The following is a 24,216-nucleotide window of genomic DNA, read 5'->3' as shown; positions in this document are numbered from 1 at the left end:
CTTTTTAAAAAATATCAGAGCGCTTGGCAACTTGCATTTTCTTGACTACCTGCCAATTAGCAAACAATATCAAAACAGCACTGATTAAACAAAATGAAATGGCACAAAAGGGATACCAATGTTCTGACAGAGATATATCTTCAATCATGCTATGCTTTTTTTTTAAAATTGGAGATTCTTTCAAAGGTACCCAGTGTAGTAATGTGTCATAGATTAACACTAAAAAGGTCCAAAGCTATAAACAACTTTCTAAAACAAAGTCCTTATGAAGAATAAACGCAAATGATTTTAAAAAGGAATAGTCTGAAATCACGTATTTAAGGAAAATATTTCATTGATTTTAACAATAAGATCATGATTTTATTTGACAAATATATTCTTTCTTAAATTCTTTATGTACATTTTAAAAAGTCTATCAGATAAAAAGGAGGTTAGAGAGCTCAAGGTGTTTGGATGTTTTTCAGGTAGTACTTTGTTTATTGTCACTGCTGTTTTCCTGGCCACCAGTGGTGGATCCTAAATTCCCTTTTTATGTATTCTGGTGGCACTTAGGAGTTCAAGTCTATAGGTGCTTCTTAAATCTTCTCTTCACTGTAGGAAGGACCCAGGATATCAACTGTCTGCTAGCAGCATTCTACGCATATACTGAAGGCCAGTACTGTTCTCTCGTGGTCCATAGTCTCCCTCATAAGGGAGAAACGCTTATCACACTTGAATGCCAGTTCCATGTAAATGGAGCATTTGTGCTCTCATAGTCTGAATGCTGCTCATGATTTTCTTTTGATGGCCCACCAGTGTGATCCCTAAACTCATCACATCCCTGAAAAAGACAAATGCATTTTTTATTAGTTACCTTACAAAAATTGTATTTGGTACTAAACTGTCATCAACTCTTTAATTAATATGTTTATCTTAGGCACACAGATCTTATCTTGGTGTTCTTGGATATTAAGATCCTATTCCCACAGTGGGTCGGATTGGCAACCTGCATCAACATTCTCCTTTGTAAAACCCTGCTGCTCAGGATCTCAATTTGTCATGATCAGTTATTTTTAAACGATTTGACCTTTTTTTTTTAACAGGGTGAGGTGACTTTACTTTTTGGCCGCTATGCGCGACTTGTGGGGTTGCTCCCCGAGACCGGGGATCAAACCTGGGCCCTGGGCAGTGAAGGCACTGAGTCCTAAGCACTGGACCACGACGGAATTCTTTGATTTGACATTTTATTTAAGAAATTATCAAAGCCTTAAAATTATTATTAACTTAAGGTACAGCTAGGAAACTTTACTTGAAATGTAGTATTCTTGAACTTAAGGAAAGTTTAAAATATCTCATTGTTTAAATAGGATATAGTATGAATGGAAACATTGCGTGGCTCTAGTAGATCAAGAATCATCAAGGATCATACAAAGTATTATACTGAGTTTAATTAACGTGTGGTAATCCTGAGCATACTATTGGTTGTATACTTCAGTTTAGTACAATCATTTGAGCACATTTTGGAAAAAAAAAATTCCTTAAAGTGTGCAATACCTATGTTTAATAGCCTAAATTTGCCATACGCCAGCTGTATCTGTGTGTGGGCTGTTACCCCTCCTATTAGCCACAAAGACTGAGCTTAGGTATTTACAAGTAGCTAAAATATAGCCACAGTAGAGTACTGCGATATTTCAGAGCCGTGGTCTAATAAGACCTTGAGAAGCACAGTTTTTCAGGGGAGTAGATTACTTTGGAGAGACAGGTGTAATTACATCAGCTCTACCCACGTGGTGCCTAGCAGAAAACCAAACGAGAGAGCATGCACATGCCGAAATTCATGTATATGCCATTTCCTGACATGCCAGGAAAGAGTATGTGATTGCTGGCTTTCTTCTCATCTGAAAAATGTGAAACACTTCTCCCAACAGTATTAGTGGGATGTAAATAGCATCCCACTAATAGAACCTTGATAACTGTTTCCCATTTTCAAACACACTGACTGAGAGGAACTGCATTGCCTGTAAGAGTTACGCTGCAGCCAAGGAAGCTGAGGTCCAGAGATACTAAATGTATTTCCTAAGACCACATAATCAGTTATAGAGCCGGAAAGAAATATTTAGTTCTTTTTACCTCCAGTTCAGAGCAATTTCAAAAACTGTTTTATCAGGTCATTTTTCAATTAAAAAAAAAAATCAATCAATCACAAACCTTCCAAAACTTAAGTTAAATTCTTATTACGGTTAATTGAATTAGGCGTCCTTTGACCTCTTCAGAAAGTGCTCATACTGGATTTCATAATGCATTTTGGTATTGAAATTTCGAGATTTTTAATGTCTGATACAAACATGGTGAAAGAAATCCTCTTTTGCAATGGAGAAAGTTTCCCCAGTGACTAGGAATCTAAATAATACAGCAGGAGTTTGGGATTGATATGAATATACTGCTATATTTAAAATAGATAACCAACAAGGACCTACTGTATAGCACAGGGAACTCTGCTCAATACTCTGTAATAACCTAAATGTGAAAAGAATTTGAAAAAGAATAGTTATACATGTATAACTGAATTACTTTGCTGTACACCTGAAACTAACACAACATTGTTAATCAATTCTACTCCAATATAAAATAAAAATTAAAAAAGATAGATAATACAGCGGTTAATGAAAGAGGAAGTCTCACTGGGTGGTGTTCTGAACTCTGGCTATGGAGACAAATTAGCTACCACTTACGACTGAGTCAGTTTAGGGCAAATATCTAAATTCTCTGAGCCTTAGCCTTGTCGTATGTAAAACTACTGACTTAATAAAATTGTTGCCATGAAGGTTAAAAAAGATACTGTATGTTCAGAAGTCTGTTTAGCAAAATGCCTGGGACATAGTAGGCACTTATTAAAGAGACACTTTTCTCCCTGATTTTAGGGTTCATACCTCTTTAATATATGGAAGATGACCTAAAGTCTAACGTTTGGATTGCACCTGATACATTCTTCAATATAATTTTGCAGGTTTAAGCTTACTCGATAGTCATCCTGGCGACTGATTCAAGGGAGTTGTAGCCGGCTGCTGTGAAGTTATCTTTATATCTTTCCATCTTAATAGCTTGTAGCCATTCTCCAACTGAACAAAAGGCAGTGAAGTCAGGAGTGTTTTGATCCAAAAGAGGGCTTATTGGCCTGGGTGAGAATAATACAGAAAAGCAAATTTTTTCATGAATTATGAAAGAAAGCATGCCTTAGCCCCACAAAAGTAAGGATATAAAAAAATAAAATTACATACTTTAATTGATATTGTAATAACAAATAAACAGATATGCTAATAAAAATCTAATGTGTAAAGTTTGCCCAATAATTCCAAATTCCAAATGCATAAACAAGGACCTACTGTAGAGCACAGAGAACTATACTCAATATCCTGTGATAAACCATAATGGAAAAGAATATGAAAAAGACTGTATATATACGGATAACTGAATCACTTTGCTGTACAGCAGAAATTAACACATTGTAAATCACCCATACCTCAATAAAACAAGTTTAAAAAAAAAACCTACTGACTCCAGAATTTCTATTTTATTTAGATATGATGACCAGCAGATTGCATCTTCCATGTACTTTTCAGAGTATGGCCAACAATATTTGTAATCAGTAGATATTTGTTCATTTGCTTCTCTGAAAGTAACTGGGAGTAAAGAAAGCACATCTGGCTGTGAACTAACTTGTTCAGAGGGTGCTTTTGAGAACATAATGCACCCACTGTACCAATGGCACCCCTTGTGCACCTTGTGAGTTCATACACCTCCGCAAGGGCCTGACTACAGTACAGAAGACAGGGCAACAGGTCTACCTGGCAGCTGAAGCCGAATAACTACTAATCTACATTACCATTACCATGAAGCATGCATGGGGAGGTTAGGTTCTTTTTAATGGGTATACCTCTTAAATCATGTATTGAATTACCTTGGAATTCAATTCATGGAATCATTTTACTATGAAACTCAAAGCAAAACAATCTAATAGATAATATGGATAGAGTAAAAAACTGGGGCAACAGCAATAAAAATCCATGTAATATTGATAATTTGAACAAGTGAAATGCCACCTAATCACACAAATCCACTTGAGAAATTTTTCTAAAATGACAGCCAGTGATATTGATCATAAATTTTATTTAAGGCAATAACAATGAATAGATCTCTTTAAACACTGATTTAACTAAGGCAAGCCATCTGAAAAGAAAAAAAAAAACTTCTGTAAAGATAAGAAATTTAATATGGACTTTAATAATTTAACACAAATGTCAATTTGCCATCGGGGTGGGGCTGAGGAGATAAACGGTTCATATGAAGTTTGAATTTCTCCCAGATTTCATTTCTTTAGCTATTTCTTACCTACTACACGTTCCCAGGGGTGTCTTCAGACTATTTGGGTTTCGAATCATTTTGTCTAGAATTCCAACTATCTGTTCAAACTTTGGCCTTTCCGCACGTTCCTTCTGCCAACAATCCAGCATCAGCTGGTGCAGCCCAGCTGGGCAGTCCATGGGTGCTGGTAAGCGATAACCTTCTTCTATTGCTTTTATAACCTAATAGCCAAAAGGACATTAAAGTATTACTGACTGAGATTCAATGATAATCAAATGAATTGCCCAGGAGGAAAAGTGATTTATCCAGATAAGAGTAAAGTACACTGCTATGCAAAAGACTTACTTATTTTTTCCAAAACATCCATTGATATTAAGCATGCTATTAAGGGGTGCATGAAGCGCAGGGTATGATGACATTTCCTAGTTAATTCAGCAATAGGGAGCAGCAATTAAGCTCACCCAGGGCGCAACAGATGGAAACTTTTTTAATGTCGTCCCAGAGGTTTTCAAAAGGAAAGATGTTAACGGAACGATTTTATTGTATTGTAATATAGCTGTGCATGAACATATCTTCCCATACATTTATGAATCCCTCAAGTTGTAAAAAGAAGGTCTGAGTTACCCAGAATTAGCCCCTACCACAAAGTTTCACTTTTTGAAGAGTTCAAATGATACTTTTCAACAAGATATCCAAATATGTGAATGTACTATGACAGAAAATGTTACCAAGCACACTACTATTTTAAACAATATGAAGCTTATATACTTATGAAGTGTATAGTGTTACAAGATACAGTATTGTGCTAGAACCAATTTGTACTGTTCATAAAGGTGATTGGATCACTTCCCAACTCCAAGTCCCGTGACCTCACACAGGCAGACTGAAACCAGCCTTGGGGGATGGAGGGAGGAAAGGGTTATACCAGGAAATTGGGAAAGGTTACAAATCAGTGTCCCACTCAGAGTGCTGGCTGTTAAACTTTTATCAGCACATCACTGCCCATTTGTATCTATTAACAGCCGAAGAGGCTATTTGTATCAAGCTTTGAATGTTAATGAAAACTAAGCCTCCATAAACATTTGTACAGGGCAATCAGAAAGTCCAAAAATTACTTATTTAGACTTGGGTTTTTTATTTATATGGAAAGCAAAAAAAGATTTTAAAATCAGACATTGTTACAAATCTGAGCAGCACAGGGAAAATAATAGGAAAGCAAAAAAACACAAATAAGAAGGACTTGTAAAACATCAAAATATTATTGAAGAGGGACTAACAAATCCTTTGATACTAACATAATAATAGAAATGTAGGAAAAAATGGCTCTCTGGAAAAAAAAAGAGGTAACCCTGAGTTTTTGAAGAAAACAGGACTAAAGTAGGCAGACAAAAGCTGGCTTTAAGAAACGTCGATGAACTTAATATTTGTAGGGAACATATCCTTAAGATGCTTGCTGACATTCAAGAATAGCACATTAAAATGTAAAAGGTTGTAGGATGGAAAAAATAAAGTAGCTAGCATCAACAATTTTTAGAGAAAATCCTCTGTGTAAGAAAAACAGTGTCCACTTTTCTTTACGGAAAATTTATATATGCAAATTGATCAAGTTTAAAAGGTAAAGAGATAAACTTAAATAGAGTAATTTTTGAAAAATTTCATAAGTATAAAATCTTCAGCCCCAAATCTCCCCTGATCACTAGGCTGTAAGTCCATTAGTTTACTAGATATCTTCCTCTGGATTTTCCATAGGAACTTCATACTTTATTTAAAATTGAATTTTTTTACCTTTCCCCAAAGCTCTTACTCTTTCAATTAATGACACTTCCAGTCATCCCATCCAGAGAACTGAAATGAGAACAATCTAGACTCTCTTACATGCACAGGCAATTAGTCACCACTTTCTGATGATACTACTTCCTAAATACAATATACTCAAAAGGTAGAAGTATTTTTTCGTATATGTATATGGATATCTCTATCTCTCTGTGTGTGTGTGTGTGTGTGTGTGTGTGTGTGTGTGTGTGTGTTTGTATACACATACACAGTACTGTAATTGGAAATGGCCTTACTCTGAAAATTAGGTTAGTGGGTTGGTGAAAATTATTTATTTTTGCTTATGTACTTTTGTTTTAAAGCTTATTTACCCTAAAGTTTATTATTAATTTTGAATACAACAATTTTTTAAATGTTACCTTTATATTTGTTTTATTAAATTGGTATGGGGTGGGGGGAAGCGTGGTAGAAAATACCATGAACATAATAGATTAAAATACAACACATAAATATATATTTATTTTTGCAGTAATGGAGCCATTATCCCATAGTTATGTAGTTATGTCTTTACCAAGTCTCACACTATGGGATCTTTCCTTCAGTACTTTATTTTGAATAGCAGCTATGGAGAAAACACCTTAGTGTTAAGTGACTTTAATCAGTGTTGGTATTGAATGCTAGTGAAAGTCGTATGAGAGAAGTTTTAAAATTTTCCTGTTTATGACTCTGTAACTACAAGTGTTGGATATCATTGTAAACATTCCTCTATAATATCCCTTTAAAAAGCACACAAGAAAACATACACAAATGGGACCTCTGTAAAGATCACCAACATATAACTACAGGAGGAATTAAATTTAAAAAAAACTTTTAAATGCAAAGAATTTCATGTGGCTTTGTATAACACTCCAGGGACAGCACTATTTTAGGATTCAAAAGTGCTCTATGTTAAACAAGTTAGATAAAACTAAAAATAATGTGCTTTGGAAAGCTGGGTTATTTAAACAGTGGCTCAAGTTGTGAATAAGTAAATTAATAATTGGTAAAACTTTATATATTCAAAATGACCAAAGAGTAAACATTTTTTTTTATGGGGAAAAGAGTGGCTTTCCTCTATTTTGAGGTTGCTTGTATCTGAACATATGCAGTATTTTTCTGAATTGATGGGACTCCATCCCCATGCTCATAAGCTTGGGGCAATGCTTATTATTTTCTACCACCTCCTATTTCCCCACTTGTAGCTTTTTCTCAGAAGTTCTGAAAGGAACAATGCAGGTAGAGAAATCTTTCCTTTTTTATTTCCCTCTAAATAATCTTTTAAACGTACATCTAAACCTTATCATGATCCTGTTGACAAAATACCCTTCAACAGCTCTCCAATTAGAATTCTTTGGCTTTGAGCACAGTATATTCTTAAATCTTTGTGCCAAGAATAAAGTAACATGAAATAACTCTTACAGGAATGAAAGAGTTAGTAAACTTCTGTAGTTAATCTATTGCACTACAGAAATTTGACGATTCCTAGTATTAGAACAGAGAACATTTATCAATACAAAATGAAACTTCTAGCTCTCAAAAGCACAGTGGTTTACAAATTTTTAAAGGAGCAGCAACAAAGTATAACATTTAAAATAAGAAATGCTCTGGACTGGGAATGGACTTTGGGACTCCAAAGTTGCCATTAACAATCATGCTCCTACCTACAGGGGCACCAGAGATACGTTCTGGGAACCTTGGTCTCTATAGAGCATAGTTTGGCATAATTCAAGGCAAGCCTGTTGAGGATAAACCCGCCCTCAAGGGATGATTCAGCCAGGAACTGAGACTTGAGGTCCCGCAGGTTTTATCTGGTTAGCCTGCCAGAGAAACAAGTTATCTTTTAACAATACAATAATCATAGTAAATATTTATTGAATACTTACTATACGATTAGCATTGTTTTAATTATCTCATTTAATCTTTACAAAAACCTTATTAGGCAAGTATTATTATATTGATTCTAGAGACAAAGAATCGGAGGTGCTGAGAAGTTAAGCACCGGGAAAACATCACATAGCTGTCATTAGAAGAGACGGAATTTGATGGAGGCTGTCTGACCAGAGCCCATGCTGTTGAGAGCTGCATTATATTTCCAACTGGGAAAACAAAAAGTGTGCTGCGCAAATAGTTACACGTTCTCAGAAACAACAAAACACACAGTAAGATGACTGATCCTATACTTCTTAAAGCGTTACGTAATTATCCATAGAATTCATTTAAAACATCTTTTTGTGAAATTACTAGAAACCCCTTGGATTTGCCTGTCGAGATCTAGCCTTAGCAATATAATAAAAGTCAAAGAAAAAAAGGAAAATATTCATAGCAATTTCTAATTCTAGATCATTCCCAGAGGAATAGGAAGTGACTAGGGTAAATGACATTTTAAAAGAACACTGGGATCCAACAGGGGACACTTCTTAGACTGCAAAGAAATACTTGGAAAACACACATTTGCTTGCCGAGATGTATTTCACTATTCCTACAGCAGGACACTAGATAAGAGAAAAAGGAGCACAGACAGACCCCATGATAATGGGCCTGTAATAACTCAAAATGGGAGATAACATGATTGGCTTCTGTTCTCCACTTATGCCCATTTTCATTTCATTAACCTCACAATAACATGACCCACATTTTATGCAATTAAATATTTTGGACCTCACATACAGGATTACAGCAAAGTTTTACCAAAAAATCCACAATTTTTTATATCTTAATGTAAAAAAAGTAATAAATCAGTGGTGACTTTTAAAACGAAAAGTTGAGGGCTCACAGTTTAGCTGAGAATAAACTTAGTTACAAGCATATTATATTTTCAAAGCTCTTAAATGTCTTTTCATGGACCACTTTAAAGAATTATCTTTATGTCTCCTATCTTTATGGAGGCTTAATTTTTTACCATCCTTGTGACTACCTACCAGTAAATTGGATGATTTATTGGCCTACCTTAAAGTAAGAAGAAATGACTTTGTTGAGTACTATAAACAGGAAAAAAAGTAATCCATATAATGAAGAATTTTAAAATTTCATAATTTGACTATGAAAATTATATTTGGACTAATTAAGACATAAATTCAATTAAAAGACAGCTGCTGTGAATGCCAAATATAAGTATTTCCAATTTGTGTATTATGTATTATATTTGACTGCATTTATACATATAAGTTCTGTCTTTGAAAGGTCATTAATGGAAAGGGCTAAACACCTACAGATTTTAAAGAAGAATGAAAGTTGGAAATTTATTGGGAAAGCCTACCCTCTTGGTTTTAACTGCAAATACCTAGATTCTAACTGCTTCCATTGCAGTTAAAACTCAGGAAATTTATGGGCACATGAAAAACAATGAGCAGTAATCCTGTGATAAACCTATTTGGGTGTGGGTAAGTTCATACATATGCATATTATCTTTTCCCAAGATTTTCTTGCTTATTCCCTGCTTTAGAGTGCAACTAAAGCCTCTTGGCACTATCTACTTCATTGATTTTACAATACAGTCAGCCCTCCATATCCTGGGAGGATTCTACATCTTCAGATTGGGCAGCCATGGACGAAAACATTTCAAAAGAAAAAGGAAAACCAGAAAATTCCAAAAAGCAAAACTTGAATTTGCCACACACCAGTAATTATTTGCACTGCATTTACATTGTATTCACATCTATTTACATAGTATTTATATTGTATTAGGTATCATAAGTAATCTAGAGATAATTTAAAGTATACAGGAGGATGGGCACAAGTTTAGTGCACATACAATGTCATTTTATATTTTATATATCCTCAGATTTTGTTATCTGCCAAAGTCCTGGAACCAATGTCCCATGGATACTAAGGGACTAGTGTACCTCTTTTTTATTTCTTCAGAGTGATCACAGAAACCTCACTTTATTTAGCTTTCAGCCTAGAATTCTGTGGAGTTCCTGACAAATATTAACTATCAACTTAGATCTTGTTCTCATGGTGACTTAAGAAAAGTCTCTTGTAATCCAAGGTATTGAAATTTGAGGGCTTTCTAAAATCCTTAACAAATTTCTAGCAACTAAATTTAAACAATATAAAGTGAGTTGATTCAATCAAGGGTGATTCTCTCAATCAATCTAGACTGATTTTTAAAACATTAATGTCTCTGAAGATCTGATGAAAGCAACATTCCCAGAAAAATAACATATATTCACATATACAGAGGATTTCCATATGCATCAGGGAGTTGGCAGGTCACTTAAGTCTCTCCAAGGTCTCCTACCCAGAGACTCCAAGAAAAAAGCTTTTCTCTAGAGAATATTTTTGCTAGAATGGAATTCATTATTTTAAATTATCCAGTTTTTTTTCCACCATTTGTATATTGAAGATTAAACATATAATTGCTCAAATACCAGTTTAACATAAGTATAAAATAATGAATATTATGCTTTAAGAAGAATATTAATATCAATTTCACTATAAAAACTGAACTGCATAGGTAATTTCTTGTGTTTGAATTTAATAATTTAATAATTCAGACCTTTGTGATTAAAAAAAAGAAGAAAGATGGTGCTAAAATGTTCTAGGTCAGAAGTAAACTTCATTGTGCCTATAAAAATTTCATTTGATCAGTAAAAATATTTATTAATGCTTGATAGACTAAATATACATTTATGATATTTAATTTTCAAGAAAAACAATAGGGAATACTAAGAACTAAATTGAAGATATTTATTTTTTTTCTTCTTAACCATTTCTATTATTTATTTTTAGAAGTTAAGCGAACTTTGAATTTAAGTCATCTTATATTCCTGTCATTCCCTTTATGTTTGAATCTAGTACAGAAGGAAGGTGTCAAAAGAAATGAAACTCTACCGAGTGTCTAGGGAAATGTAAATATTTTTCTTTCTCTGCCCCAAGGATTTGTTTGCCCACATCTTGACAGTCCATGAAATCTTTGACACTGAGACCTGTCAAATATTAACAACTTTGCCTCTGCCAAATGGACTCATCATTCAGACTTTTATCTTTGAAAAACCAAAACCAAAACCAAAAAAAAAAAACCCCAAATAAAAAAATTTTATGTAATTATTCAATTTGAAATAGCAAAAGATTTCACTGATTTCAAAGCTCCCCCTCTTTAGGCTGTGAATTTTTCAGCCAATGCAAACATTTATTAAAAAATGTATTGAAAATTACCTTACCAACAAGCAGTCTCATTTTAGTTGTCTAAAAATAGCTATTTATAAGTTTTAAGAACCATAGGAACTTGATGTGGAAAATTCTAAAATAAAAAAGAGATACTAATTTTATATAACAATGATCATGATCTGTTTTTGAAAAATCACTCAACTTTACTGTTAGTCAGCGTCTATTGCTGTCCATGTTTATAGTACCTCGAGAATTGACTACTCCAAACCGGTTTGCTTGTCACATCCTTCTTTTCAATGGTAACATAGAATTTCTTCAAGCACCACTTATTTTTTTACTCTGTTCTTCAAGAGCATGCATTTTTACCATTTCCAAATTCCTTCAAAAAGAAGCTTTCATCAATTTGCCCCAACCTAACCTTCATTTCAAATCACTAACGATGTATGCATCTCCCTTATAGGAGATGCATAGGAGTCTATTTGGTTGGTCTCCATACACTTCACTAAGCCTTTATTTCTGGACTTTCCAAAGGGCTCCCTCGGCGAATTCTCTAATCAACTATGAACCAAGGTCTTCTCCATATTTCTAGTTCAAATCCAGGGTACCTTCCTAGATTTTACATTTGCTCTACTTTTATCTAAATTTCACTCATATTTTCAATAAATTAAGCCATATGAATCTGCCAGTACTTGAAAGCTTCTGGCTTACAAAAATGTTAATTTTGTAAAATTCAACTTAGAGAAGCAAATATTTACTTGCACTTATGCTATATTGTTTTATAAATGGTTTCTTGGTGTGAGACGTATACGCTCAAGAACTATCATCAGCTTCTTAAAGGATAACAACGTATCTTATGCCTTAGTAACAAGATACACATTTAATAAGTTGTATTTTTAGAAGAAATTTCCAAAGATAGTCCCATTGTGATTACATTCTAAAATATCACTATGAAACACCAATATTGATCATAAAATCTAGGTTATCTCATGAAATTAAAATTTAAGTAAATCAATCAACAATAGATAATTTAAACAGATTTTATCAGGAAATTAAAAAAAGAAAGGCAAGCTTCAACAACAAAATCAAACACAAACTTCCTCACCCTCCCCTCCGCAAATGATTCTTTTATTCATGTGACTCTCCCACTACAGGTGTGCAAGCTCAGCATGATTACATTTATTAAGGAGAAATATCCTTTGCAGGCTTCTATTATGTCCAGATAATTTAAATAAAAAAAGAAAAAGCAATTCTTCAAAATGAAGACAAAATGAAATTAATTGAACCACTAATTTATGGTAATTATTGTGGTAATTTGTGGTAATAATTGTGAAAACTCAGCAATCATCTTTTTATGATTCTATAAAAGTTTCTTCTTATGAGCCATTACCTACATGTTCCCATAATATGAATATTAATGTATTAAATAAATCCTTTTAGTTTAAGCAGTGTAACACTTACATCTTGATTTGACATGTCCCAATAAGGTCTTTCTCCATAAGACATAACTTCCCACATGACTATTCCATAGCTCCATACGTCACTGGCTGATGTGAATTTCCGGTACTGGATGGCTTCAGGTGCTGTCCACCTTACTGGAATTTTTCCACCCTGTATAAAAAGAAATTGACATTTTAAGTATGTATAATAATGTATAAAACATTTATAGCAGAACCATTAAGCTACAGTTAAACACTTGTGTATTTTGTTGGCAATTCAGCAGTATCAGGTCTATTCATCTTGAATTTCTCTAAGTGCACTTAAAGTTACTAATCTGTTTTTTAAAATGTCACAGTTAAGTTTTCATTTTTAAGGCAAATCAATAATGGACCTATGTGGTTGTAGGGCAAGAGTCTAGTCGAAAGGACAATAACAAATTAGACAAAACAGCTACTAAAATGGAATGAAACATTGGAATAATATCAATAGTATATAAGTAAATCCTCATATTTTCCCTTTTTCTAATCTTACAAAAGTTATAAGAATTAGCATAGTTAATCTTTTATTAAAACCTTTATTAAAATGGGAGTATATTTTTATGCTACAATTATGACTGCTAGTAACCAAACGTTGTATGTGTATATTATTTATATGAACATCCCAATATAAAATAAGCTGTTCTCATTTTTATCATTACTTCTCGTCTTAGCCTACATGCAGATTGTAAAAGCAACAAAGATTCTTCCAAAAGGAAAAAAATAGCAACAACAAAAAGCTGAGATCAATTTGCCTCTTTTCTCCCATTTAGTTTTGTATTATTAGGCCCTGCTTTCTTGGTAGGAAAATCGCAGGAATATGAAAAGGTGCAGTAATAGACTTTTTCTTACAGTCGTTGTATAGACAGCTTCTGGATCGTCCTCTATAACCCGGGACAGGCCGAAATCTGACACTTTACAAACAAGATTGCTGTTGACAAGAATATTACGAGCTGCAAGGTCCCTGTGAACGTATCCCATATCGGCCAAATATCTCATTCCAGCAGCAATTCCTCTCAGCATTCCTACTAACTGAATGACTGTAAATTGCCCATCGTGTTTCTACAGGAAGACAAAAATGAAAGTCCAGTTAGCTATGCTTTGAAAGGGAAAAAAAAATCACCATGAAAAATGTCTGCACCCTAGTCATTTTCTATTGTATACTAGGAATCACCAGTTAATTTTCTATGTAGTGTAGACACTTGTGGAAAACATAACAGGTGCTGATTTAACTTGATAGATAGTCAGGTAATAGAGTTCTGATAATCATTTAGTTATTTATATGGATGTGTTGTTCTGATAATCATTTAGTTATTTATATGGATGTGTTGTTAACATTAACTAATAATAATTTCAGATTGTGCAAATCCAAAAGTATACGCTAATTTTTAAGTCGAAGTTAGGGAATGAAATATAAAAAAAAAATGATCCCTGACAGTTAACTGTTTTCCTCACTTGCCAAAAATTACATAAATAATCTAAAAATATAAAAGGGATAAAGACACATATATTAGCTTTCTTTCTCTAAATGGTAAAAAATGTAAAGGTGAAAAAACTTCTGAGTAAAGATGAAGACAAACTAAGAGGTAGAAAAGGATTATACTGGCTGACTTAGTTTTCATTTTATACTTTTCATTGTTGTGCTATCCATAGGTACATTACTTATAACCAAGATTCTCTAAAATACATGTACTAGCAAGTAGAATTGAGCACTCTTTGCAACCAACTGGCCACCATATATTTTTAACCCACAGATTTCTCCAATTGAATTGCAGATACGGTGCATGAGGACCATGGATTGAGTAGATGAGCTTGCTAGGTGATGCTTTCTTCCAGAGAGTTGACAGTTATGCATATCATCTTGCATGTCATATGCAAGATGACAGTTGCATCTTGCATATCATCAAGATGCAGCAATAAAGACCTCTCAAAATCCTCTGAATCCTTATTAAACTGATCATTCTAGATCATGTATGTTCTCATTATTTTATCTTTGCCATTTGAAAAAATGTTAACATGTGTTCACGTTCTTAGGTGGAAAGTCTCTGAATGTAAAAATACATATGTTTTTACGTTTAGAATTTATTATTTATAAAAATAACATACTTGTAACTCTAAAAAGGTTCATAATTCTTTATTTTAGGCTTGTTGTTCACATAACAATATAATAGAAATGGTTCCACAGAGCAGAGCTGGGATCATCCTACCAACATTGAATGGCTATCTCACTTCTCAGTCTTCTCTGTATTACGTCTGTATTTCATTTATAATTGTACTGAAAAAGTAAAATGCTACGCTACAACAGGTATTCAAATTACGGGGCTTCAGGTATCCTCCGTACTTGTGGTAATATGTCAATGGAAACTATTTTTTAACTACATTGTATCACTTAAATGCTCAAAAATATTCTAGTTCAATCCAGTCTAAGACGCTTTTAATCTGCTTTTCAAAGACAATTTTGTGACCTGTTGAAGTGCATACTGTTCACATTTTACACTGCAAAGAAAAGTTCAGAAAACTACATTGGTAGCATGTATAGTATATTTAGAATGGGAGAATAACTTTGTTACTTACCCTGAGAAATGCATCTAGGGCTCCATTTTCCATGAATTCTATTACAATCATGACCGGTTTCCCTAAAATTACAAAAATATATACATAAGAAAAAACAGTGTTGCTTCCAAAACCGTAGTCTAAACTTCGTATTTATCCTCTTTCTCACTCTGGATAAAACACATGGTGCTCTTTTGAAAGACTGACTGGGTGAGCGGTGAGTATTTTTAACGCTTTTAGTGCTGCTAAACGCAAAGAGTCATTAACTGTCTGTTTGGAACGTGGTCATGATTCATAAAATTAAATAGTAAAAGTCAATGTGTTCTTCTGACTCCTGCTGTGTGAACAAAACTCAGAGAAAATGACACTTTACAGAAAATGTGAAGACTAAACTGTATTACTTTTGTGGCTTTGAAGCTAAATGAAAATATCTGTCACTCCATCTATCAGATATATTCTTTAGCTCTAAACCTGCATTCATTTATCCTGATTTTTTTTTCTGAGATGGTAACACAAGAGAGAATTTAGTCAGTTACATAACAAGAAAAAAAATTCATTAAGAATATGCAATGTATTTACAACTTGATTTTTTAGTATCTATGAAATAACACTAATTTCTGACAGTTCGCTGGATAAATGAAATATATAATCAATATCTACCTCTTGTAACAACCCCTTCCAAATGGACAACATTTGGGTGGTCAAACTGCCCCATGATGCTGGCTTCACATAAAAAGTCTCTCCTCTGTTTTTCTGTGTAACCAACTTTCAGGGTTTTTATGGCTACCGCAACATCTCTTTTCCCTGGAAGTTTCAAACGACCACTGCAGACTTCTCCAAATTCTCCTGAAGTAACAGAACAGGGAGGTGTATTTTAATGTCAGAAATATTTCCTCTCTTAAAGTAAATGCATTAAATTCTTTAAAAGCACTTTTAAACTTTCCTAAACTATCTGTTACACACACTATTATTTTTTTTAACTGGGTTAACAAAAACTTTTCAGAAACAACGTTCAGGTTTGAAATACGCTGCTTAATGTACACTGCTTACTAGAGTATAAGGGCACATTAGCAAATTCTAAACATTGCTGTTGTTTTCACAGCTTGAGAAGCAAATACTTCTCAAAGATTTAAAAATCTGGAATTCATAGCTACTTATGTCTGCTAGATTTAATGGACTTGATCCAAAAATGTATAATTATTCTGAAGATACATTGTATCCACAGAAAATAATGCTCCTTTTAAATAATTCATACATATTAATCTTCTACATGGAATTACACAGCACAACGGCTAATACCTAAAGCTTAGCAGGAAGATGGTAAATCAAGTCAGAGGAAATGTATATTCCAGCAAAATTCGGGACATTCTAATTATTTTAAATATGAAGTCATTTCTTGGACAGGCCAGAACTATTATGAAATAGCTTATAATAGAACGATATCTTAAAAATACAACAGAAGACAAAAGATACACGATTCTCTGCACCACATGCTTCTTTTTCACTTTTTTCTTAAGATTTCATAAACAAGTACAGGCTCATTGCTTCTAACAGTTCAGGTAAATGCAAAGGTTCTATACTTGAGTTATAATTATTTGCCTATCATTATGATGTATGACTTTCGATCTTGGCTAAATGGAACAGCTGAACAAGGAAGCTACAACAGCCTTACCTGCTCCAATCACACGCTCAATTTTAATACAGGAGGCATCTAGCTCCTTGGCGAATTGATGGACAGCTCTATTTGGGTCCTCATAGGTTTCAGGGTCAATGTAGGTTTTGGTGCCTGGAAATTTAACTGTAATGATGTAAGAAAGCATGACTGTGATGAAGCAAAGCACTTATTGTGCAGTCAGCCCAGGAATTTCATTATGCAGAGTGCTCCTTGGAACAGTGAACTTGCTTCCATATCACCTGATTCACAGCAGTTTTAACAGACTACTTCAGTCTGCGGGCGTATAGGTATTATCTGCAAGCTTCTATAGGTAACATAGGATCCAGCTCATAGGTTACTAACTGAATTGCTTTTCCAGTAAATCAACAAAGGACATCACCGAAATTCTCTGACATGACTCTTATCCGACTGGAGGTTTAATTAAATTCACTGTTATCATGGCATAGTTCAAGCCATACTGAGGTTTGTAATGGACTTGGAAACACATTTGTAAATCTATCATTCAGTCAATCAATCAAATTAATACACTGGGAAAAGAAGACATTTCATTTACAGGTAGCCTACTACACTGACAGCAATATTAAAAACAGTTAGACATCTTACTTATTCTTTTGATTTATTTTTTTAAAGACCAACCACCATTGACATAGACATATAAATTAATACAAGATGTGAGGGACTGCTATCACAGAACCAGAGAGAAATCTACTATGACACAGTTTCTTCTTCACCTTGAAGGGCAATAGAGGCCAGATGTACAAAGTGCAGAGTAAAGTTAGAAAATTTACAATATTCCTGGGATCTGCTAACCATGTATGACAGCAATTTGAAAGAGGAATGGTTTATATGAACTTTCAATTATAAGGCTCTGGAAGATCTTAACTGCTATGAGGAGGTAGCCAATATGCCTCAGAAAAGGTAGTCAAAATTCAAACAACATAGAGTCATCTTAAAATCTTCTTAAAATGCACCCAGAAGCATGCAGGTAACAGATAATGCTATGTCAACTTTAAATCAATTACAATAATGTATTCCAAATCTAATCATTTGGTTAAAGACAAAGATAAGATAGATAGGCATATATTTGGTTATATTAATGCAATGAAAAGATACACTATATCCTCAAAAAAACTTTATTGTTTTTAACAAAGCCACTGAACAATCTTTTCATTAAATCTTACTATTTGGAGAACAATATATTTCTTTATGTATTACACTGTAGCCTAACTGTGCTTATGTCATCACATCAAATTGAAATTATATTTTAAAAATAAGCATATAACAAACAAAAAGAAGCAGAATGTATAAAGGAAAAATGGGATTTAAAAATCTTGAATTATTCTGCTGTAGTTGACTGTTTATCCAAAATTGATTGTCTTAAACAATTACTGTTGCAGTCTATAAAACTGACAGATGCTCATTTGTTACTAAAGCTGAACATGAAAAAAAAAAAAAACAAGAAGAAAAGAGAGAGGGGATAGAAAGAGAAAAGAGAGAAAAAGGAGTACAGGGAAGGGGGGGGGGAAGAGAAAAAGAGAGAAGGGAAGAAAACAATAGGTTAACCTCCTAGATTGGTAGGCAGATGGAGAATGAGCCATCTTCTCCCTTTTTATTCTCTTCCTTTCTTTCATTGTTTGTTTGTTTGTTTTTTTTCTTTTTGGTTTGGTTTTGTGATACGGGAGCTGGATTGGAGGTAGCCTTCTGCATCGCAAACGGGTCTCTGATGGTTCTTTATTCAAGCTGTCATAAAACATTTTGACAGGCCAGAGCAATTTTGGCATAAAAACATGAAATACTGCCCAGCTTAGATTCAAAGACATTGTTAGAAGAAATGGTAGGAGGAAACAAAATGTAAATCGGAATTGCTTCACTAAACTCCTCCATCGTGTTTATATCTTTAAATGTAACACTTGGGGCCATGGAGAGTGGAGGGCACCTGATACAAATGACTGGACATTCTATTAAATTCAGTGCTCTAAAAGCTAGTAAAATGGTTGCTTTCATGTTTCTGTAAAAATTCAATCTGGTGTCTTAGCACCTCAGGAAATTGTCTGTATACTAAAGGAATAAAAGGACACCAACTTGTAAATAGCTGGTGACCACAGTGTCGTACTTTATGTATTGTAAATACAGTCATAAAATCAAATAAAATGCCTGGTTCTCATCAAGTGACAAGAAAAGATATCCTTGTAAAAAGGGTAATTCAAAAATATCAAGGTTTTACCAAGATAGGATATCTTAAGTGTACTTTATTTTTTTTTCATTATTCGTTTCAAAATGGATGCTTTAAAATAAGAAAAATTTTGATGTAATTTCTGAATATTTTGGTCTATTGTTTTTCCTGATTTAAGAGTATGAGCTTTTTTGTGTTTTAATATCTCATTTACATTTCTCATGAATGTTAAACATCTTAAAACCAACACTGATATTTTGCTCTAGAGATGAAAACTGTTTATATATACCTCAAGCTTATCTTTTCTATGTTAGCAGGTAAAACATGCAGCTTTATTTTTTTCTAATTACAAACTGGATGTCAAATGTAAAAAAAGGGGATGGCACCAAAATATCAAAACTGAGTGATGACAATTAAGCATTAGGCTATACATCATGTTTTAGGTAAGCCATGTTTTAATTTACCTTCAGCATTAACCTGCAAGCTAAAAGCAAATAAACTAAGAGGCAGCATTTGATCATTTGGGGATGTCTCAGATATCCTCAATAAAGAAAAGAAAAGTGACATACTGATTAAGGTATTATTAAATGATTTTGCCATCAAATTATTAACATATGGATAGAGTCAAGGATTCCAGCAACTATAGTCTTATGTCACTCTTCTATATACATTTTAAACTAGATACAAAAATTAATGCATTCAAGTTTTGATCCTCTCCTTTCTGTCTGGGGAAGTGTTAAAAGTATTCTCTCATGTCATGAAAAAGAAAAAAAATGTAACTTCCACTTTTTCTGTATATCCTCTAGGTGTAAACGGCCTATGGTACTTTCATTACTGGGACTTGTCACAAAATCACTGCCAGATTAGCAAGAGGACGCACTGACATTGGGAGCATATCAAATAATCCCAGGGGGGAGGGGGCAGAATCACAGGTATTCAGTCATAATCAGGGGCAGATTTAAGTTTTGTGGGTCTTGAACCTTCTACAATTTGGGATACTTTCTTTAAGAAAAAATATTCTACACACTAACTTCCTAGGGCTCTTCCAGGGCCTTGAAAGGAGTCTGTGAAAGTGAGAGGCCTTGAAACTTAAACTTCATGATAAAGCGCCCTTTGGTCATACCTTTTACTATAATTTCTAGTGTCCCAATACCCTTCCTGCCGTCAGTGGTTGGAATTTTACAGAGTTTCATCATCAATTTGGATATGTAATATGTAAAGCCACTTTTCTTTTGAAAACTAAAGTTAAGGGAACTATTGGTTCAACAATTAATAACACACTGAAGAAACTTAGGAATGATAATAATGGTGTTCACAATTTGTGTTTTTTCAACCGCACATTTCCCTGATTGATGCTTACATATTCCTGTGACTTTAGAAGGGGTATATGACAATATCTTCTTAGATACTGACATAAGAGTTTGATAAATAACACAAAAATAGATGTAATTCTTATGCCATTTACAGGAAATTTATCTCCCCATGAGAAATTTTCATCAAGATTATGGTTACTAAGAAAAATAATAAATAAAATTATTTTTCAATATTTTCAAGGATTAAAAATAGGAATAATGGGTTTGGATAAGAGCATCATCAATTATCAGAACTAAAATCATTTCCCTGTTAGGATTTTACTTTGACTGCAAGAAGTCAACATTTACTTGTATGGCTCTCAGTTTTTCACTTGCCATCCACATGCAACAACGATAAGATTAATGCAGTCGGGCATCTATTTTCTTTGGTTCCCTGAGCTTTCTTCTGATATTATTTCTAAAATGAACTTTTAAGAATCAGGTAGCCCAAATCCACAGGAAAACATCAGAGGATTGAATCCTATTATTATACTATTTACGTCCTTTGAAATATCATCTGTGATGGACATTTTACAGTAGATGGAGAGAAAGAGGCTCCTTAGCTTAGTCTTTCATTATATCATCACTCATTGGGTAGAAAAAAAAGGGCCTGTCCTTTTAACTTGAAATGAATTCCTGAGCTACAACATGGGCACAAGCAACATTTAATGAATCATTATTAGAATGATATGAAACACTTGGGCAAAGTTTGCAAAAGGAACAATTGTGACATAAAAGCTGCTGAATATCCTTGTAGTTATATTAAAATTTCTTATGAGAGATTACACGTCTGAATATATTTTTAAAAAATTCACATCATATGATCTTCATTCTGCATATCTTGTTCAAATGTTTTAAAGTAACATTTTTGAGCTCATGATATATTTTCAAGCCTGATGCATTAGGAATTTATTCATGCCAATATTAACAACCAGGTTTCTGTATTAATTGGGGTAAATAATAATAAAGAAAAGCTAAACACTTACAATGAAAGTACAGCTCTTCATCCCCTTCTTGGTCAGCTTTGCTATAACCACAGTGCCTGGAAAAAAATCAGATTTTTGATGATTATTCTCAACCAATAATCTCACTTTATATATTTAAAATTCAGTATGATATACCTTAATTACTTAACAACATGCTAGTTAGAGCTATAAACAAAATACATAAACTTTCTGTCCATAGTTCTGAACTCAATAATAATATAGCAATTCACATGATTTAAAAAAAGCAGGGAATAGAAAGTCTTTGTGTGAGACATTGTAGAAGGGACATATTTCATAGATTTAGATTTATCAATGAGTGAATATTTGCTTATATTTTTTCCTGAAAAAACAACAACAACAACAACAGATTTTAAATGGTTTCCACAAACCATTACCTAAAAGAGTAAATCTTTCCCCAGGTGTCTTCTATATTTATTACAAAAATCTAACTCTGAAAATAACTAATAAAAAGTCACCCAATAGAAATTACAATACTCATTCCTCTTAAACTAAAGGCAATGATCAAGCTCACACTACATTCTGACCTTGGGAGAATGGAAATCTATTGACTTTCAATGTTTCATATGAGACAACAAATGTTTGCATTTACTATTTAACATTCTAAACTCAATAATAAGTAATAGGCTGACATAATTCTGAAAAATCAACACATTTTATATTAGAGATTAGAACAAATTTGTCTTCTACCTTCTTCCAATGATGAATCCAAAGACCATGAACACCAAAATGATGGTCCCGGCCACTGCAACCACGGCAATTATAATAACAGGGTTCTGTTCACTGGAGACTGCTGTAGCTATAAACAGAAAAAAAAAAAGGCTCAATAAAACACTCAATATCTTGCAAGCACTTGAGAGAGGTTAAACAAAATCTTATAAACAAGACAGCTATGCTATTAAATTCACCTTTAATTTAAATGCATTCTATTGTAACATAAATTTAAATAAACATTTATTTTTGCATTTTAAATAAGTGGTAAGGACAATACTTTCATCTATTTTATATTCTTCAGCTAGAAAAGATCCCTACAAAATGCCTTATTGAATGGCTATCCCCTGCTTAATTGTTGGAAACTTGGTTATAAATCAAGAGAGAAAGATCTTTCATCTACAATTGCTATTAAATCCTTATTTTTCCCTCAGTGAGGTATTTGATCCCTCTGTGTCTGTTTTCCTGGTGTGTAAAAAAGGAACCCAAATACATACTCTCAGCATTTTTCAAAGCACCTTAAATGATTTATCTCTCATATCATCAATATAGAATAAAAATCATCATGTAATCATAGTAAATCATTATGAATTTATAATCCACCTTAATTAAGGAAAATGAACAGAATTACTGGTATTAATTTGACAAAGTAGGCAATATACACATTTGAGAGTTTAAGAGCTAGGCTATTTATGAAAGAGCCAACTTTCTGCAAGCACTGTAAAAAACATTTTTGCATTATCTAATTGTAGTTGCTTCCTGTACAATGCTAAGTGATTCTTCTACGCTCATTAAGGCAAGCCCAGCTGAACCTTTCTGAGAGTCTCTTTGGGAACAGTATATGTTTACATGTCCTTTAAAGCAGCCTCTGATTCTGATTCTTCATCGAGTCACACGGCCTTCTCACTTGGATTTTTCCAAATTAGTGAAGTTTTACTTATCTGGCAATTCACAATTGTCACATTTTCCCCAGAGCATTATATTTTCAATACCAGTATAGACTTCATAAAATAATCAAAAGAATGCAACACAATGAAAATATATATTCCAATCGCTGATCCAGTTGCAAATTGATAATTATATAATATCAAACTAACATAGTTTGCTTATTTCTGAAAAAATCAACAGCTGTAATCTTTAAGATAGGATGGAAAATACTGCTACTCCTTGGTGTGGCAAGGGACTCAGTCTCCAGGGCAGTAAATTTTATGTAGGCAGAGTGTGTCTTGCCCCAACAGGAAGCATAAATTTTTCTGATTGGCCTTTCTCAAGTTTATCTACGTCTCCCAACTTTGACAAATCATCTCTTAATTTTGTATACCTATGCTAACTATAGATAGCTCTTATGTTGAAAAACAGTAAAAACAGCTCTGGTGTATTGGTTTCTGAAAAGAGGTATTATACACACTCCGTAATTCAGCACCTGCTGATTTGCTCCCTGAGGGAATGAAATAAGGGAAAAAGAAAAAGAAGAAAAAGAAAGCAACTTTACAGCTTTAATTTCTGAATTACAGCCTATTGTGATTAAACAGCGAAAAGATGCCTTCAAGTATTTTTCTTGGTTTGGTTGTTTTTTGTTTTTATCTGTCTTTTAATATATATTAAGAGAGGAAAAAGAATGGAGTAGTTTTGTTCATGAGAAAGGAAAAAATTAAACACGTATGTGTAGAAATTGTTTTCATTCAATCTGTCCCATGGGTCTAATTTTTTGCTTGTCTTAGGCTCTGTTCTGCCCATGGCTTCAGAAACAGAACTCCAATGAGAAAACTGAACTCAGGTGAATGATGAATTAGAGTTTGTGAATATTTACTTACATGTTTTTATATATATTCAGGGTCACACTTTAATCTTAACATAGTCAAAATTTATGGTTCATATTTTCATTTAATTCATGGATAATACATTTTAAAAGTAATTTATATGTGTCATAATCACTACACCATGATTTAAAAATTGTGAAAACAGTAGCGTTGGCTCTGTGCAGAAGCGGATTTTAGGATGTATGTGCAATGGA

The 24,216-nt window shown here is 33.4% G+C and overlaps 1 protein-coding gene across 2 annotated transcripts in view; it reads right to left on the bottom strand.

Moving 5' to 3' along the window:
- Window positions 1-422: 422 nt before the first annotated feature.
- The window catches only part of EPHA7 (EPH receptor A7), a 164,071-nt gene continuing 140,277 nt past the window's right edge, over window positions 423-24,216 (bottom strand). The window contains exons 8-17 of one of the 2 annotated variants that reach the window (XM_068550802.1): window positions 22,182-22,290; window positions 21,474-21,529; window positions 16,960-17,085; window positions 15,948-16,133; window positions 15,309-15,370; window positions 13,587-13,796; window positions 12,721-12,870; window positions 4,369-4,562; window positions 2,999-3,154; window positions 423-820 (exon numbers count right to left, since the gene is read on the bottom strand). In XM_068550802.1, coding sequence (XP_068406903.1) covers window positions 706-820; window positions 2,999-3,154; window positions 4,369-4,562; window positions 12,721-12,870; window positions 13,587-13,796; window positions 15,309-15,370; window positions 15,948-16,133; window positions 16,960-17,085; window positions 21,474-21,529; window positions 22,182-22,290 — 1,364 coding nt within the window. In that variant the 3' untranslated portion in view covers window positions 423-705. Of the gene's footprint in view, window positions 821-2,998; window positions 3,155-4,368; window positions 4,563-12,720; window positions 12,871-13,586; window positions 13,797-15,308; window positions 15,371-15,947; window positions 16,134-16,959; window positions 17,086-18,360; window positions 18,396-21,473; window positions 21,530-22,181; window positions 22,291-24,216 lie in introns of those variants that run through there. The other variant, XM_068550801.1, reaches the window with a different exon arrangement.

The sequence above is a fragment of the Eschrichtius robustus genome, chromosome 9 (assembly GCF_028021215.1).
Source record: "Eschrichtius robustus isolate mEscRob2 chromosome 9, mEscRob2.pri, whole genome shotgun sequence".
In the NCBI taxonomy this organism is placed as follows: domain Eukaryota; kingdom Metazoa; phylum Chordata; class Mammalia; order Artiodactyla; family Eschrichtiidae; genus Eschrichtius; species Eschrichtius robustus.
The sequence above is the reverse complement of the archived record's forward strand: the minus strand, read 5'-3'. Positions and strand labels throughout refer to the sequence as shown.